General features: G+C 38.4%; 1 protein-coding gene across 1 annotated transcript in view; it reads left to right on the top strand.

Moving 5' to 3' along the window:
• The window catches only part of LOC142334897 (uncharacterized), a 56,489-nt gene extending 38,834 nt beyond the window's left edge, over positions 1-17,655 (top strand). The window contains exons 6-8 of the mRNA XM_075383225.1: positions 9,668-9,859; positions 14,855-14,954; positions 17,486-17,655. Of these exons, the coding sequence (XP_075239340.1) occupies positions 9,668-9,859; positions 14,855-14,954; positions 17,486-17,655 (462 nt within the window). The remainder of the gene's footprint in view (positions 1-9,667; positions 9,860-14,854; positions 14,955-17,485) is intronic.
• Positions 17,656-18,888: the final 1,233 nt, after the last annotated feature.

The following is an 18,888-nucleotide window of genomic DNA, read 5'->3' as shown; positions in this document are numbered from 1 at the left end:
AATGTGGTTTCTTGGGCTACTTTTGTTTTTTTCTCTTGTCTATTTTGATATTCTGATTTCGGTAAGGTTAGGTTAGAGATTATGATGCACGACGATTCGAGTCGTTTCCGGTATTCTACCGGCTATGTTTTTTTTATGCGATTTTTCGCTTGACCAATTTTTCGTCTGACGCTTTTGACTTTTCGTCCTCAAAAACGGGATAAACAGGTAGCGCCCAGCGGGCATTAAGAGCCTTTTAGAGCCTTTTAGCTCTGTAGAGCCTTTTAGCTCTGTTCAGCTTAAACAGTTTTGGAGTCTTATACTTATGGTGTGAACAGCGGTTCTTAGAGGTTGAAGACCCCCCACCCCCCCACTGCTGACCCCCCACTATTGCCCCCCACCGCCCTGTTGCCCCCCCCCACCCCCCACCCGACTGTCGCCACCCCCATCGGCACCCCCGTGCACCCTCCCCCCCACCCGTGGCTAGCTACTGACGAACAACCGCTAGCTAAAAACACAAATTTATACTAATTTTCACAATTTTTTTCAAGATTTTTGAAAATTTTTGTCAGTTTTTTAAGTTTTTTCAGCCCTGGGTGTCAAGGAATCCACTCTAGGATTTGATAATAGGTTATTGAATAGTTTCTAGTGGTAATAGAATGGTTTCAACATTTCAACACTGCGAATTTTTTGCATTTTTTTGATAAATTTTGCAAATTTTTTCAATGTTTTTGAAAGTTTTTTTCGTTTTCTAGGTTTATCCAGCCTCAAGAGCCAAGGAACTTCCTCGAGGGTTTAATAATAGGTTACTATGTAGTTTCTAGAAGTAATGGAATCATTTTCAAGATTTAAACATCACGAATTTTAGCATTTTTTTGACAAAAATTGCTATATTTTTAAAATTTTTTGACATATATTTTCCTTATTCAAGATTTTTCAGCCTCAGGGTTCAGACAATCTCCTGAAGGGTTTGATTATACGTTGCTGCATAGTTTCTAGTGGTAATAGAATGTTTTTCAACATTTGAACATCACGATTTGTAGCAATTGTTGGATAAAACTTGAATTTTTTTTCAAATTTTTCAAAATTTGTCATTATCTAAGTTCTTCAAGCCCCAAGAAACCTCGTATAGGCTTTGATAATAGGTTACTGAACAATTTTCATTGCGATAGAATAGTTTTGAACTTTTTAATATCACAAATTTTATCGATTTTTTTAATAAAACTTATGATTTTTTCAATTTTTTTTTTGAAATTTTTGTCATTTTATTTGCAGTTTTTGAGTCCTTTTTTGAGTTTAACGATTAATACTGGCCAACGAAGCTTTTTAAGTCTTGCAGATGGGCTACATGACAAAAATCCAGAGGAAAAAAATGTTCTTTGAACATTTTCGTCACTGCGAAATGTGGAAAGTTTTCTTCTGAATTTTGCACTTTCAGTTTTTTATATGATTTAGTTACTAACAAGGCTAAAATCTCATGGAAAAAATTTCTAGCTCTCTCTCTTTCTCTCTGTGTGTGTGTTGGTTGGCGTTTCTTTCCTTCTCTTTCTCGCTCACGTTTTACCTCGCACTCTCTCTCTCTCTCTCTCTCTCTCTCTCCTTAACTCTTTTGTTGACTTCAGCGGCTGTTATGTGGCGTGATAATATCGTCTATTACCCTAGCCTCACGCCTCCTCAATCAAGCGAAAGCTAACCTCACTAAACAGTGGCTAGGTGGTGACAACCACCCGCCGGTCGTTTGAGAGCAATTCGCCCGACGTTAGTCGGTTATGTTTAATTGTTTGTAAATGTTTTATGGCTGTAACGGCTGCTCTCCTTGTGTTTCACAAGGAAAGTTTTACATCGCCCAGTTCGTTCTGAGTGGATACAAAATCTGTCCGGATACATCGTTTATGCAGTTCGCTTTTGTAACTGTATATCCGCTCTGCTGTACTTACCGTTGCATTAACTATTCAGTTCGTAATTATTGGCTAATCTTAGTTTTTTCAGCTATCAATTTGAACTGGATTGCTAAAGATCACACAATACGGGATCTCTTTATGTATACCAGTTCAATGCGATAGAAAAAACAAATCGAAGACAAAGATATATGTCTAAGACCTGTTTGTGCAAAATATTTAAACTTAAACTTAAGTTGGCTTTTGCTGTTTGTACTCACAAGTTGAGAATACCAGAAGTTGGGGTTGTAACAGTTACATTTCAGCTCCAATAATTCGTTGATGCAAGATACATAAACAGAATTTACTGCTCAAGAATAAGGTTTTTGAATACAAGACACAGTAACAATTTACTGCTCAGGTATATTTCCAGCTCAAGACACAGTAACACGTTATTCACTGCTCAAGACAATTTGTTTTGCAATATTTTGCTGAGTTATACTTTAAGCCGTTTTCTGCGGCTGCTACGTTGCGTTCTGTGTGTTGCTTTTTGTTATTTCCCCTTTTTCTCTTTTTTCTCAGGTGACAAACTGTAACTAGAACTAGAACTATAACTATAACTATTAAATGACTAAGACAACAGAAAGTGTTTTGTTTCTATTTTCCCCAACTACGCAAGCTTGTTATTCCTTAAGCTCAGCTCCAACATCGCCGGCCCTGTTTTCCTTCGTGAAAACATCTTCGTCCATTGATAGCACTGGAGCGAGCTTCACTACTGGTCTCTTGTAGTATCCATCTTTCGTTCGTGTTGTCGCTGATCGAATCACTCCGTCGGAACCTTCAAAGGTTTCGATTATTCGACCCAGATCGTAATATCCACGTTTGTCACTGTCTTCCACTAACCACACAAGATCACCCTGCTGAAGACTTCTGTCCGTTGTGGTCTGCCATTTCTTTCGACTATTCAACGTTGGCAAGTATTCTTTACGGAATCTGTCCCAGATGAGGTCTGCGTAAGCTTGTATTTGTTGGAAGAGCTTTCTATGATCAACAAATTGCTCTGCACCTGATAGATACGGTTCCTGTTGCCAAGTAGGAAATGGATTGGAGTAATAGCTTCTAAATTGGTAGCATCAGAACTGACTTGTGTCAGCGGTCTAGCATTCAGCGTCTGTTCAACAAGACACATCGTGGTTGACAGAACATCCTCCGTGACTGATCGGTTGCCCAGCACTGCGTACATTGCCTTCTTGAAACTCCTAACCAGTCTTTCCCACACTCCTCCAAAGTGTGGTGATGCAGATGGGTTGAAATTCCATCTGATACCTTGTTGAATCAGATGTTCTTCAGTTCGCACCTTTTTCCATGCTGCTATATACTCTGCCAGTTCTTTTTCGGCTCCAACGAAGTTTGTCCCGTTATCGCTAATCATTTTTACCGCTTTGCCTCTTCGAGCAATGAATCGCATAATTGCGTTCAGACAACAATCAGTGTCTAGTTTTGGTACAATCTCTATATGTACCGCTCGTACAGTAAGCCATGTGAATAGACAGCACCAACGCTTTTCTTTTCTTCGACCAATCTTTACTGTGAATGGTCCGAAATAGTCTACGCCCACATTCGAGAACACTGTTGATGCGACTAATCTTTCTTCAGGTAGATCTGCCATTACTGGTGCCTTTGTTTGGGCTCTTCCCTTTCGACATCTAATGCATTTGTTTTTGATCGATGTCAAAGCATTTCTTATGCCTAGGATCCAGAATTTCTGCTGAACTTTGTTTCTGACATGTTCAGTACCTTCGTGATGACTATTCTTATGTTCATTTTGCAAGAATAATTAAATTACTTGGTGCTTCCAATGTGACAGTATTGGATGCTTCGTTTCGAAGCTCAATTGACTTTTACCTATTCTGCCTTGGGCACGAATAAGTCCTTGCTGGTCTGTGAATGGTGAAAACTGGAGGATTTTGCTGTTTTTTGGAATTTCCTTTTCAGCCTTGAGAGATTTCATCTCTTCCGCAAACTGTTCTTGCTGCAGTAGTCTGAAGTTGCTTGCTTGTGCACCCTCTCTTTCTTCAACACTTAGTGTTTTTGTTGCCGGTTTGTGTTTTATCAATACGCGCTGTACGTATGCCATTGTATTTACTAGTCGATTGAAACTGCTAAATCGTTCCCACTGAATCATTGGCTTCTTCTTTTCAACCTTTGCTGAGAAGACCATTTCTTCGTTTTGTTCGTCTGAAGCAAATGTTAAATTCAACTCTACAGGCCATTCGTTCTCTAGTTGCTTCAACCAGGCCGGCCCAGTGAGCCATTCACTTCTCTTGAGTTCGTCAACATTGATCGCTCGTGTGCCGATGTCAGCTGGATTGTTAATACCACTCACATGATTCCACTGTGAAACATTAGTTGTATCCAAAATCTCAGCCACCCTGTTTGCAACAAACACTTGTTGCTTCCGATGTGAGCTGTGAATCCATTGCAGAACAGTAGTGGAGTTGGTCCAAAAGTTAGAACTGTGAATCTTCGATTCGTGTTCCTTCACTATCTGCTCTTTAAGTCTCACCACCATCACTGCTGTTTTTAGTTCCAAGCGTGGTATAGAAAGGTGTCGCATTGGTGCAACTCTGCACTTTCCGATTACAAATGCTAAGTCTGCTGAGTATTCTTTGGGCTTTGAACGTAGGTAAGCCACTGCGCACATTGTGTTTTCAGATGCGTCTGCAAACACATGAAGTTCCCATTTGTCCTTGGATGTGCTGAAGTAGCTTCTATCAATGCTTGTTTCTGCCACTTCTGGAAGCTGCGCTTTCCACTTCAGAAACTCTTCTTCTTCGTTGGGTTCTACTGAGTTGTCCCAATGTTGTCCATTTTTGGTCCAGATGCTCTTCAGGAGTCGTCTCATATGGACACTGAATGGTGCAAACAGTCCAAGAGGATCAAACACTGAAGAAACTAGAGATAAGATCTTCCTTTTGGTGATTGGGGTCTCAACTTCTTTGCTTGTACCTCTACAAACCTGTAGACTATCATCGGTAATCGTCCACTGAAGCCCAAGCACCGATGACCCTTCCTGGCTGGGTTCTACTTCAACCTGCTTTGTTTTGCTGATTGATCTTAAGTCCTCTGGGATTGCGTTGGCTACCACTTCGCTGTTGGTGATCCACTTCTTCAGTTCAAATCCATGTTTTGAGAGAAGAGGTTGCAGTTGTTTGAAAACCTTGATTGCTTCTTCAGGTGTTTGGATTGACTTGATGAAATCGTCCATGTAGAAGTTGTTTTGGATTGTTTTTGCTGCAATTGGGAACTCGTCCTCGTTATCGATGGCTACTCGCTTCAGAGCGTAGTTGGCACATGTTGGTGAACTCTTTGCTCCGAAAACATGACGTTGATACTCGTAAAATTGCACAGGTTCGTTCATTGTTGGTCGCCACAAGAATCTCAAGCAGCTCTTATCCCGTTCAGGAACTTGCACTTGCAGAAACATTGATTCAATATCTGCGGTTAGGGCAATTGGTCCTTCTAGAAATCTGAATATTGTTCCGATCAATCCGTGTAGTAGATCGGGTCCGGCTAACAACTTGTCATTTAGGCAGATATCCTTGTATTTTGCTGCAGCGTTGCAAACACGGCGAAATTTACCCGGTTTGTTGGGGTTTAGTACTGGATGGTGTGGCAAATACCATTCCTTTCCGAAAGTGCTTTTGACTTCCGGTTTACCGATGATCTTCACAAATCCCTTTTCAACATCTGTATCAATTGACTGTTGATACAATTCTTTTAAATTTGGGTCTCGTTGGAATTTTCGTTCCAGTGAGTAGAGCTGACCAAGGGCCGAGCCGTAGTTGTTTGGAAGATTGGGTTATGGTTCACTCCAGAGCATGCCCACTACGTACCGCTCGCCCGTAAACTTTGTTGTACTCTCTAAAAACTTCTGAGCTTGCTGCTCTTTCTTTGATTGACTTTCAACATTTATTTTGGAAGCATAAGTTTCTATGTCCCACCATGATTGTATATTTTCGGCCACTTTCACATCTTCTGTGGAGGCGAAATGACAAACATTTTGACTTTTCTTGCCTGTCATGGGACCACTGACTACCCATCCTAATTCTGTTAAGACGGCGAAAGGCTCACTTCGTGTTCCAATCTTATAGTCTAATGGACGTTGAATTTCGTAGGCATCTTGTCCAAGTATGATGCCTATTTCCATCAGGTTGAATGTTCTGTTAGTGAGAACATTCAGGTGTCTGAAGTTGTTCTTCAGTTCCTTGTAATCATATGTTGTGTTTCCCAACGAGATTGATGGGTGTGCAAACGCTTCAATTGAATGCACCTTTGAATGTAGTCCCTTTATTGTGATAGGAACCTTCTCTGTCCTCAAATCTTGCGTTCCATGTATGCCACTTATGTTCAAGGTAACGTCCGTGCCTTTGGCTTGTAGTTGATCCTTGAAACTTTGATCGATGAATGATACTGTTGACCCGCTATCGAGGAAAGCGTAGGTAGTCAACCTGTTATCACCGCTCTGAACCGATACCGGAACGATTTGAAGAAAACTATTAACTTGGTTACTCTGGTTGATTGTTGCTGCGCTTACATTAACTGCGTGACTACCCTCGTACAATTGGTTTTCTGAGTGTAGCAGTCTATTGTGTTTTTTGGTACATCCATTTATACCTCACGGGTGGACTTTACAATCTCTGATTGCATGCCCTTTCCCCAGACATCCATAACATAAGCGTTCTTTTCTTACTGCTGCATAGCGATCGGTGACATTCATATTCTTAAATATTGGACAGTTCCATATTTTATGAGTGCCATCCGCTAGTGGACAGTTGTTGTTTTGCATTCGCTTCGTTTCGTTCGCATTCGAATTCGCACTAATATTTGACGATTTTGAGAATCGTTTTTCCTTGTTAGCGTTTTGTCGATCATCTTCTTTTTGTTCGCTCTTGGTTGATGGCATTCCTTCATGGACAAAAGCCATTCGAGCTAACCATTTTTCAAGGAGAGTGAGATCGGGTCTATCTTCTTGACACTCGTCAACGAAGAAGAACCACTTTTCTTTCAAGTTTGGGGGCAGTTTTTCAATTGCCACTTGCAGTGTTGAACTTGATTGCAGGTCGCCCTCATAGTTGTATGGCTTCAGTACATTAACTAGGTTGCTGATTGTTATTGAGTAATTAATTATAGCCGTTGAGTCGTGCATTCGAATTGGTTGTTGTTTGCGCAACATGTTAAGCTGAGCGTCGACAATTAGGTAATGTCGCCCAAACTTCCGTCCCAGGAGTTGCCACGCTTGAGCGTAAAACTCTCCCGAATAGCCCATTCCTGATATAGCTGACTTTTCTTTACCATTCAACAATGATTTCAAGTGGCTCATTTTCTCTGAGTCAGGTATATCGCGATGGTGAACCGTTGCTTTGTACATATTCGACCACTCCGGCCACTCTAGCGGGTTTCCGTCGAATGAACTCAACTTCAACTTAGGTAGCTGACTACTACTGCTTGGTTTATTACGCTTAATTTTGTCTTGTTCCCGGGCTGTGCTGGCACGCTCTCCACTTGGTGACCGTTGGAGAATTTATCCGAGTTATCGAGCCAAACGGAAACATCTTTATCCTTCGGGGTTTTCCAGTTGAATGGTGATCTACTTCGAATACTAGGGGTTGCACTGTCATCAGATTCTGGTGCTCTTGCGTCAAGAACTTCTTTCTCGTATTCCAGTTTCAGTGCTCCTTCTTCTTCAAAAAGTTGCATCTCCATTTCAAGCTCCTTCCTTTTCAATTCGAATTCAATTTTCTTCAACCTCAAATTTGATGCAAAGTCTTTCTCTAGAGCCGCAAGCTTTTCTGCTTTTTTAGCTCGTTTATCAGAGGAGGTCTTTGAATAGTTGTCTTTGAATAGGGTTTCCATGTTCAGCAGTTTGTTGAGAAACTCCTACAACAGTCTGTGAATTCTTAGCGGCAGTTGGTTCTGCGTCGCTTGTCAATTGAACAGTTTGCATCTGCTGATCTGTCATGCTTGTTTCTCCGTGAATGTATGGTAAACAGTCTGCATTTAATGTTTGTAAGAAATTTATTCGCTGTTCTTCGTAACGTTCAAACAATTCGGGATCACGAAGAATATTTGCTCGCTTTCGGTAAAGAATGTAAAGAGAGTCGTCAAGTTTCAGCACCTGTTTATAGATGGTCTTGAGTTTGCTTGATCTATCGTTGTTTCTGATTAGCTCCTGGCCCTCCTGAATTTTTGCTTCGATTTGTTTTTTGGAGTTGCTTATCTGTCTTTGCAAAATGTCTTGACTCTGTGACGGAGTCACTGCGTTTGTACTTTGGGACTGCAGCTTGAATCTCTACAGTACCTTTTGTTTATTTGCTTTAATTAAGCCTTGCTATTCAACTTCTAATGCACTTTGCCTAATTGGCTTTGCGTTGTTGATATGCTCGTTGAGTTTTGTTCTCGTTCGTCGATGACTTCGTCAATTCGACTGTTGGGTTGGACAGCAGTTTATTCCACTGTCTGGGTCGGCGCGGCGGACCAAATGTAACGGCTGCTCTCCTTGTGTTTCACAAAGAAAGTTTTACACCGCCCAATTCGTTCTGAGTGGTTACAAAATCTGTCCGGATACTTCGTTTATGCAGTTCGCTTTTGTAACTGTATATCCGCTCTGCTGTACTTACCGTTGCATTAACTATTCAGTTCGTAATTATTGGCTAATCTTAGTTTTTTCAGCTATCAATTTGAACTGGATTGCTACAGATCACACAATACGGGATCTCTTTATGTATACCAGTTCAATCCGATAGAAAAAACAAATCGAAGACAAAGATATATGTCTAAGACCTGTTTGTGCAAAATATTTAAACTTAAACTCAAGTTGGCTTTTGCTGTTTGTACTCACAAGTTGAGAATGCCAGAAGTTGGGGTTGTAACAGTTGAATTTCTGCTCCAACAATTCGTTGATGCAAGATACAGTAACAGAATTTACTGCTCAAGAATAATGTTTTTGAATACAAGACACAGTAACAATTTACTGCTCAGGATTATTTCTAGTTCAAGACACAGTAACACGTTATTTACTGCTCAAGACAATTTGTTTTGCAATATTTTGCTGAGTTATACTTTAAGCCGTTTTCGGCGGCTGCTACGTTGCGTTCTGTGTGTTGCTTTTTGTTATTTCCCCCTTTTTCTCTTTTTTCTCACGTGACAAACTGTAACTAGAACTAGAACTATAACTATAACTATTAAATGACTAAGACAACAGAAAGTGTTTTGTTTTTATTTTCCCCAACTACGCAAGCTTGTTATTCCTTAAGCTCAGCTCCAACAATGGCCATTTTTGATCTCCTTAATGAGGTCGCACTTCAAACGGTCACTTGATGAAGTCTCAATTATCTGTTTATTAGATTCGTAATTGACATAATCAAAGTCTTCTGAAAATTTGACTCTCTTGGGTTTGATGATCTCTTGTGACGGAAACAAAGTTTTGGGTTGTTGAGTAAAGCGGTTTTACATTTCCAGCAAAAATCTTTCTAATTGGTGCATGATTTTTTCAAACTAGCACGAAATCGCATGGAGAAATATTTTTCGAATTCGAATCGCATGAAATATTTTTTCGAATTCGAATGGCATGAAGAAATATTTTTCAATTTCTGAAAATATTTTTTCCAAATGCTGTAAATATGAGAACCATATACACATTAGTGTTTGTGGCTCAAATTGAGACAAAACTGAGAACAGTTTCAGTATTTTCATGTCGTCAGTAGAGGTGTTTTCCCCGAGGTCACTGAAAGATCTGCTTTCATTTGCAGCAAATGAACTCACACTGGTTGCACAAATTTGTGCCTGCTTTGGTAATGACCCTTTGCGTCGCCACCATCTGTCCCTGTGCCATGCTTACTTCTTTCAAGCTGTACAGATGGCAAAGAAGACACAGATTACTCCCGATTGAAGCAAGAGATGAAAAGCAAGAGACGCAACTTCTTTTACCTAACAGGAATACGGTATTTACTTTCATAGTACTAATTAACTGCTCTCAAAACAAAGTTTGTAACAGCATTTATATTAGTCGTGTTGGTCTTTTTCAATAGCCGCCGTCAGCTTCTCAACGACTATTATTTAGGCGCTCTCCTTTTTGACTGAAAGATTTTGAATTGTATTGAGGCGCTGTCTTTTTACTACTCGAAGAGTATTGGTGGCGCGTCTTTTCATTCCGACTCGAATAGAAGTAATGGAAAAGTGCATTTCTTCAATCATTATATTGGAGCGAAATCTGAAGCAGGAAGAGAAACGAGTTGCGAAAAAGAAATTCTCAAAACGAGCGATTTTTTTTATTCCGTGCGGCTATTTCAAGCAGGTTTGAATGGACAATACTAATGGTTTTTTTAATTGATTTGACAGTGTTTTGAAAATTTTTGGTAATTAATACAAGTTTGTGGTTAATTTTAAGTTCTTTAAATTTTTTGCTGATTTTTAGGTCATTTTTGAGAATTTATTACCTTTTTTGTTGTATTGCGTTCCATGGAAATTGGACAGACGTGTTTTGTTCAAAAGTGTTTTGGTTACCAATTGATTACAGTGTTTATGTTGGCAAAATGGCTAAAAAATAGGACAATTTGTAACTATTGTTTGCTAGTTTAGTCAAGTTTTCTTCAGAATTAGACAAGTCCGTAAGCCTGTTATGGTTTTCCTATTGTTTCGTGGTCTTTTTAGTGGTATAGGATTTTTAAAGAAATTTTTTTTCTATGTTCATTCTTTTATACAAGGGTACAATTGAAATTTTCTATTTTTCTATCGGAATACAAGTTGTAACTATCGGAAACAAATTGTAATTCGTTTAGTTTCTGGGGCCAAATAACTCATTAGTTGACTTTAAGTTGCTTTGTATTCTTAAATCATTTAAATGCATGGTAGGTTTTTGAAACTCTTTTTTGGCAGAGACGATTCTTCAAAAGTGTCCGGATTTCTTCGAGCTTTTTTGATAAGTGAGCGAGCATACGAATCGGGAAACTCATGGAGTGATCAAAGTCTGAATAAATTTTTCCGTCATCAAATTTGAAGAGCGGATAAAAAAGAGTGGTTATTTTCTTCATATCTTTTTTGTAACAAAGCGGGAAATGTAGGAGTGAAAGGGTTTGCTTAGGCGAGTAAATATTTGTGTTCACGGGCCGTTTTTTGAAGCTGTTCTTTAGTAACAATATTCAGATCGATTTGACAGCGTTTTGAAGCTTTTTGGTAAATCACGGGTTTAAATATGATTGATATCTTCTCTGACTTTAGGCGTTCTATCAGGAGAGCCTAGCGATTTGAAAGCCTAGTCTCTTTGGCGAACAATATTTCGAGCCGTTTTTGGAACCCTTATGACTGTTTTTCCGAATCGGTAATTTGTTGGAGTGTGGTATCAGTTTCTTGCAAACTCCTTCCTTTACAAGGTCTCCTGCTGTTTTGTCGAGACCTAATTTTTTGGAGTAGCATGTTTTATCAGATGCTATATCAGTATTTGTCAGCCACTTTTCTCATGTTAATTTTCCTGTTTTTGCTTCAAAATGTTTGGTACAATTAAATAAGTGATGCTTTAGGTCTGTGCGGAAGGCCAATTTTCTACTTCAAGCCCATTTGCTATATTTTTCATCCTCTTTTCGACATTATCACTATCTATTCACATTATTTTTGGTTCTTAGATCAAATTGAAATGATGATATTGGTCACGCCGAAAGCAAGTGGAACCAAATTGTGAGTGATTTAACAGCGTGAAAATTTGTGACTCCAATTTTAAAATGGTGTGTTAAAATGGTGTTTGAACAAAAATATGATTTCTTGCTAGTAGTTTCTTTTTGTTTTCATGTGACAGCTTCAGTTTGATTTTTACTATTCCTTTATCAGATTTGTAATTGCTCTCAAACTAAGTTTGAGGCAATTATTATAAACGTACTGATCTGTTCTGTGAAAACATTTTTTCTTGACTGTTTTGACTGATCGAGTGACTTTTGCGCCCTTGATTTTTTGCGTTTTGTTTGACCTAAAGTTCTCTCTCATTCAGATCTTGAAGCAGTTGAACTCAGTGAGCGGCAGTACTCTCGTAAAATTCAAAACGGAATGGGGCGTCAAAATTGATGCAACTTTTTTAATTTATTTTTTTATTGTTTATAGTGGCATATGATAAACTCAAATGACGCCATTCGAAGCACTCCTTAAATCCCGCCTGACTATTGTATCAAATTGCAATAGACTTGAACTCTCAGTAGTTGGTCGAGAGCAATTTTTCCGACGTCCGTCGGTTAGTTTTCTAAATGGTTTTCCAATCCATTCATAGTCCAATCGTTGTCTAATGTCTTGTTCCCTTGATGAAATTGCTTTGAATTGTGGCCAGGACTGGTACTGCTATGTTTTTTATTGGATTTACCTTTTGAACACGTTATTAGTTTTAAAAAATTCGCGAAACTCGCGTTTGATTCTTAACTTACTTCACCTACTCCTTCAAATAAATTAAAATCCTTCACTTATTGAGTTACGCAATGTTGTGAATATGGTCAATATCTAAATAGCAAAAACAAAAGACACGGGATCAACCGATAAAGCCCGGTCATTAGTTGAAAGAGCATTAGATTATCAAAGTTTATTAGAGCGATTACTCATTGACGGTATTAATAACCCCAATGTCCTTCAGTTTTGAAGCCGAATTACAAATAATTTAGAGTCTAACTGAAACTGCACACTAAATTACAACAATTTTTGACAACTAGAAAAAAAATCTCTCTGTTTTTGTCTCAGTTTTCCACGTTTTAATCCGGATATGCGTTAAAGGGATCATTGGGGGTATTTTCCGGCAACTTGCGGGCTGTTTTTTTAAACAAATTCAAGCTGCTGAACTGTGTTATCAAGTTGTCTCTGACAGCTACATAAGAAAAATAACTTTGGTAATTTTTTTTGTAATGCAAGAAACAAATTCTATTCGGATCTAGCCAACTGACGGCTCACACGCAACAAAAGACCGGCTTAGTCCCTAAAGTAAAAATCAATCTAACTAGAGACTGTTTTTTGGCTCTCGTTTTTTCTTTTTCTGTCTCGATGCCGATATGCATCATTTTTAATTTTCGCACTGCCGATTTTTTATATTGTTTTTTTGTAAAAAGTAAAATGGCCAAACAAAAATGTAATAACAGCCAGAAAATTGGTAGTGAGTTATGGCTTAAATTTGGTAGTGGTTATGGTGTGGAATTTAGTTACGAAGTATTATCACTATTCTGCACGCTAGTCCGAAAAACGATCATCCTGGACACCAGTTTCAGATATATCCAAACCTGAAGTCCGCATTTGAACTGGTTTGTTTACTGTCACCAATTTTCTAACACGCTAAAAACCTTAGAATACTGTCGTAAATAATAAAAACATCGAGTAATTTACTTGAGAAATCTGCGATTGGCCACGTAATGATCCCCATCTCTATAATCCCAAACGATCGATCAGCCTTTTGACTCCGGCATTTTGCTCACCCAAGATGAGGTCCGCGACCCAAGACAGGCATTGGCTAGGTTGACGTGGGTTGCGGACAGATGGGCTCCTGACCGATTAAACTCAAATATAGGTATGGACCAAACCGAAGAGACTTTAGCCGCCCTTGGTCAAACCACACCGAGTTTGGCCGCCATTGGCCAGACTGCACAGAGTTTGTCCAGAACATTGGCTCGACTGAGCAAACCCTTGACCTGACTGTTGCTCAGAGCATTGGCCAGACGGAACAGACCTTTTAGCCAGACCATTGACCAGGCCCTCTTAAACGTGCACAGAAGCATCAAATCAAGTTTATAATTTAGTCGCTTAATTTTGCTGAACGATAACTGAAAATAAGATTTAAAGAAAATCACTGAATAAAACTATCGATTTAAATCAAATGCGAATTTCCGAAATTAGTTTCATCATTTAGTCTAATTATCTAGAAGTAGATGTTAGCAATGTTTGGATATTATTTTGAAAAACAGTCAATTCAGCACACATGTATACAGTTTGTAGAGGACTGTAGAGCTCTTCTTTTAGGCTGGAGCTCTAGCACTAGAATGTGGGCATTGACCAGACCAAACAGACCAAAATGTGGGTATTGGCCGGACCAAACTGACCAAAATGTGGGTAGTAGCCAAACCAAACAGACCGCGAAATGTAGGAATTCACCACACCAAACCGATCGAAATGCATGTGCTGACCAGACCAAACCGACCGAAATGTGGGTATTGGCCAGACCGAACAAACCAAAAACTGCCATTGGCCAGACCGAGGGCGCAACCCAATTTTTTCCAGAACTTTGAGTTGGGTCGCAACGGACACCCATGCCCACAACCCAAGTCGGTCTGGTCACCCAGGTCGAGGTGTGCGACCCAAGCCAGCCCTGATCAGACCGACTTGAGTCGTGCACGGGGGTGCCAGACGGACTTGAGTTGCGAGCGGGGGGTGCCAGACGGACTTGAGTCGCACACCTCGACCTGGGCAGCATCTGTGTTGGGTCGCCGACCTCATCCGGGGCATCCCTCCCGCTCCAAACCCCACCCGCTCCCCCTTATTCCAATGAAACCTAATCCCCTGCTAGCAACTGACGAAGCCAACCACGCAACAGTCGTTTGAAAGCAACACGCCCGACGTTCATCGATGATTGTGTTTCTGCATCGTGCTATCGAGTATACTGTTCTAGATCTAGACATTTAAATTGCAAAGATCCATTGATGTGTCTCCAAAATTGAGTTATCTGTAAAATCTTGCTTATTTAGGAAGGGTGTCAAAACCTGTGCATATGTTTATTGCATGAAAAAGCTTTTGTGAATAAATCACTCCCACATGACTTGCAAGATTTTTTTGTACTAGTGGTTAGTAGATTATAAGGATCATTTTTGGCTAAAGAGAAACTGATTTTAAACCGCTCACGGTGGGTTATATTCCAAAACAGCGTGAAAAGATGGATATTGAATCAGCCTAGTTCATTTACTCTCACAGAACACCTGTCTTGTCTGTAGGGTGCAAGCAAAAACAGGAATAACAACAGAAATGGAGGAGGACGCCAATTGAGGTTATCACAGCATCTCCCAACACCCGAGTCGGGGAATCCTTGGGAAAGTAAAAAAATGATCTTAAATGCGAGTGACTGAGCTTAATAAGCGCAGTCATCCAAAACAGAAAAAAAAGATTGAATTGCAATTTTTTTTAGTAAATAGAAGTTTGAGCCATAAAGGAAATTCTTATGTAAGATCAGTTCATACTGGTCTCTCATATTTTGTGAATTTGAACAAAACAATGGTAATTAGGATGAAAAATCCGGAAATAGATTGTATTTCAATATCCGGAGGCTGGTGGCAGAGCAAATCAGCGCTGAATCAATCTAGAATCACTCTGTTGTTTTTCTGGAATGTCAGTACTCTGTTCATGTCACAATTTACAATGGGTAGTCTTCATTTTTGAGTAAAATTTATTGCATGAAAAATAATAGGTTCAGCTTAACTCTCGCCAACAAAGTTTGCTTGAGTTTGCGATTCGAACTTCCGCGTGGGTACTTGTAACATTTATTTTGCGGTCTTAACATTAATTTGTCACATTTATTTTACAAGTCTTAACCACTAAACTAGATGCACTTTGTGGTAATTGGTGGCGGTCAAGCAAGCCGATAAGCAAGCAAGCCGATTTTCGAAAAAGGATCAAACAAGCCAAAAAATTTCGAGATAGTTATATTATAAATTGTAAGTGATGGGCGAGTTGGGTAACCATCCCACGGTTTTCGGATTATATCTAACAGTGGATGAAAAGCATGGCCATGAACAGCGGCCCGCTGAGGCCTGCGATCAATAGATGAATAAATAACGACGTATCTTTGTTCCTTTGGTAGACTGGAATACATTATCAATTAAAATAGTATGCGCAGTCTTGATTGTAACGGGTAACAGTGTATTACTTCTGAATTATTACACAATTAATACATAATATGTCAAGTTATTTTTGCTTTCGCTTACTTTGCATTCAACGTGGTTTTTAGCAACAAACTAAATGGTGAGCAACATAAGTATGGCAATATGCTGCTCAGTCATAATTTTGACGCTGAAGTAATTTCCAGAATATACACGATAAATTTACTCGGAGGGAACTGTATGCAATCAACATAGTCATAATGAAGAAAAAGTTCACCTGAAAAAAATTCTAATACTCTGGAAACTCAAAGATTCAGAACTGAAGTAATTTCTTTTCACTCTTGAAATGTGCTAGATCAGCGCTGATATGCTCTGAGACTCAAGTCAATGTACTCTTTCAACACTTTCTTCAAGAACTCCTGCGCTCGGGTGCAATGAAAGTAAGTAAAAGTGGATTCATATGTTCTATAGGTCTCAAACATTTATTTCAGTTTACTCATCCACCCTCACAGAGACACAATACGCTCAGAAAAAGATTTATTTCATACATATTTAAATGTGTGTGTATATATCTATGTTTATATAAAATCTATAGGTTTATATATATATATATATATATATATATATATATATGTGCGTGTGTGTGTGTGTGTATACAGAAATATATCTCTATGTAAATTTATATATATATATATATATATATATATATATTCATGTACAAATAAATAGTTAATAGTAAATCTGCTTCCCGGAAGTGCACTTAACTGAACACTTAAAAAAATCTTCTTCAAAAACATTTGCAGCAGGTTACACAATGGCCAAACACTTTGAGGCCTCAAGGCCTGTTTTCAAAGGTCTTTTGCGGAAGAGATATGATTGCGGAAGAGATAAGACCAAAAAGTCCAAAATTGCTGATTTTTCCATTAAATATGTTTTAGTTGACACGCTATTTCATAATTGTTAATGATGTAAAACAAAATATTTTTATGTTAAAAGTTTCTGTCGGGTGATTTGGAGATTTGCAATTATGTAGAATTCGCAGATAGAATCCAAACACAGTTTACTTTTTGTCGAGTTTATTTTTACTTTCAGTAGCAAGAATAAATATTTCAGTTCTCAGTTCTCAGAGCATGGCATCGCGCTCTCAATGCTAACTACTTTGACAACTGGTTTCAAAAAGTCGTAGGAATGTGTTTCCAAGCCATTGCAAAGCAGAAGTTGTTAAAATATGTTTAATAAACCGTAGCTTATTGCCTAGTAGTAAAGAATTTTTTAAGATTTTGGAACAAAGTAGAGAATATTAATAATGTTTTAACCAATAAGTACTCACGTTATAGAGCATTTAATCTTTTAACAATAAAACTGCCCAGATATTTAAAACATGTGCATTCGGAATGTCTTTCATTTTTACCAAAAAGCGTTATCTGATTATCCTTTGCTATGCGACTGCTTGTCAATGTGACGAAATTCTTTTGAAGAACCGAAACATGCACTTATCTTCTGGAAAACTCATTTGCTGACAAAGTTAACAAATAGAAATATGATCGAGTTTCTCCTTGAGCATGTTTTTTCTGCAAGTGGAGGGAGTGCTAGAGTACAAGCATAATGTTCGTTGATTTCTCCAAAATCTTGCGAGAAAAGTGTTCCCAAAACTATTTATCTATTTCTGTCATGCTGCCTTTTGCTGAATTTAAATAGTTAAATAAATTGAATCAACTGTTTTGTTTGTTGACGGATGTTATCTCACAGGTTCCCGAGAGTTGCTTGCGGATAAAGAAAGGAGTGTGCTCAATGACCCATCAGTGGAGAAGGATGGGAAAAAGAATAAAGTTAAAAATGTTGAAATTCATGGCATGTTGCAAGACGTTTCATCTCCCGAAATGATTATTGCCGACAATGAACAACTCAAATCCGGTTAATTTTATCATCTTACTTTGAAATGTAAAAACGGCATCCTCATTTAGTCACTGCAATTTTCTACCGGATTGTTTACAGACTTCACTTTATATCACTGGTTAATAATTGCTTTGTAAAGATTATTAGTTGTTTACTGGGTCAAAACCTCGGCTTATGAGAAAAAAGACCACATACTCAATCAGAAAAGTATGAAAAGACTGCTCTACCAAAAATAACCTATGGAAGGACTTCAGCTTGACTTCAGTTGTGTTATCAAAAACAACTTAATTTGGGTGAGGGCTATCGTTCGAATGTGCTACTAAAAAAGTTGTTTGTTATTAATGCTGGGGCTATTATTGGCCTTCTCTTGGTTTTTTTTACAATTCAAAGAATTTGAATTATATTGGGGCGCTGTCTTTTTTTACGACTCGAAGAGGAGTATTGGAGAAGTCCTTTTTACGACTCGAAGAGGAGTATTGGAGAAGTCTTTTTTTTAATCAATTTTATTGGAGTGATTTTTGAAGCGGAAAATGAAACAAGTGAAAAAATTTGGAGTGATTTTGGCGCTGAACAAAAGTGAAGAGCGGAGCGAAAAGAGAGTGGTTTTTGTTCATACCGCTGTTTTTGAGAGAGCGAGAAATTGATGTGTGAAAAAATTTTCTCAAAGCGAGCGAAATTTTTTTGTTCACGTGCGGCATTTTAAAGCAGTTTTTTTTATTTCTTTTGGTTAAGAGGTTTGGTTATGATTTTGTTTTAATTTTAGGCTGGTTTCGGTAGTGGTTTGAAGGTTTCTGGACATTCATATGAATTTTTTTATAATTCGGAGGTTTTTAGTGTATTTTGCTGATTTTCGGGCTAATTTTTGAGGTTTTTGGACGATTATTTTGTTTTACTGGCTCAAATGGGTATTGAAGAAACCCCTTCTACTTGAGTAAATTTATGATAATAATTAGTTAGATTTTTGTGGTTAGGAATCACTTTTTTGCTGAGAATTATGGCAAAAAATTGATGAAAATTGGATCTACTTTTCTTGATTCTTTGCAGTTTTTCGTTTTTTTCTTAGTTGAAGTTTCTTAGCCTATTATGACTTGCCTATTGTTTTGCGAGCATCTGGATACCCCATTGACTGATGGGAATCTTTCCTCGGATTTATATGCTTTTGAAATTTTAAAAATTTGATAACTTTCTCCAGTTTTCAATGAAAGTTGTTTTTAAGATCTTTCTTTTCAAAATTTTAGCCTAAAGTATTTTTTACA

The sequence above is a fragment of the Convolutriloba macropyga genome, chromosome 2 (assembly GCF_964194025.1).
Source record: "Convolutriloba macropyga chromosome 2, txConMacr16.3, whole genome shotgun sequence".
NCBI lineage: Eukaryota > Metazoa > Xenacoelomorpha > Acoela > Convolutidae > Convolutriloba > Convolutriloba macropyga.
Note: the sequence above shows the minus strand (reverse complement) of the source record. Positions and strands in the feature narration are given on the sequence as shown.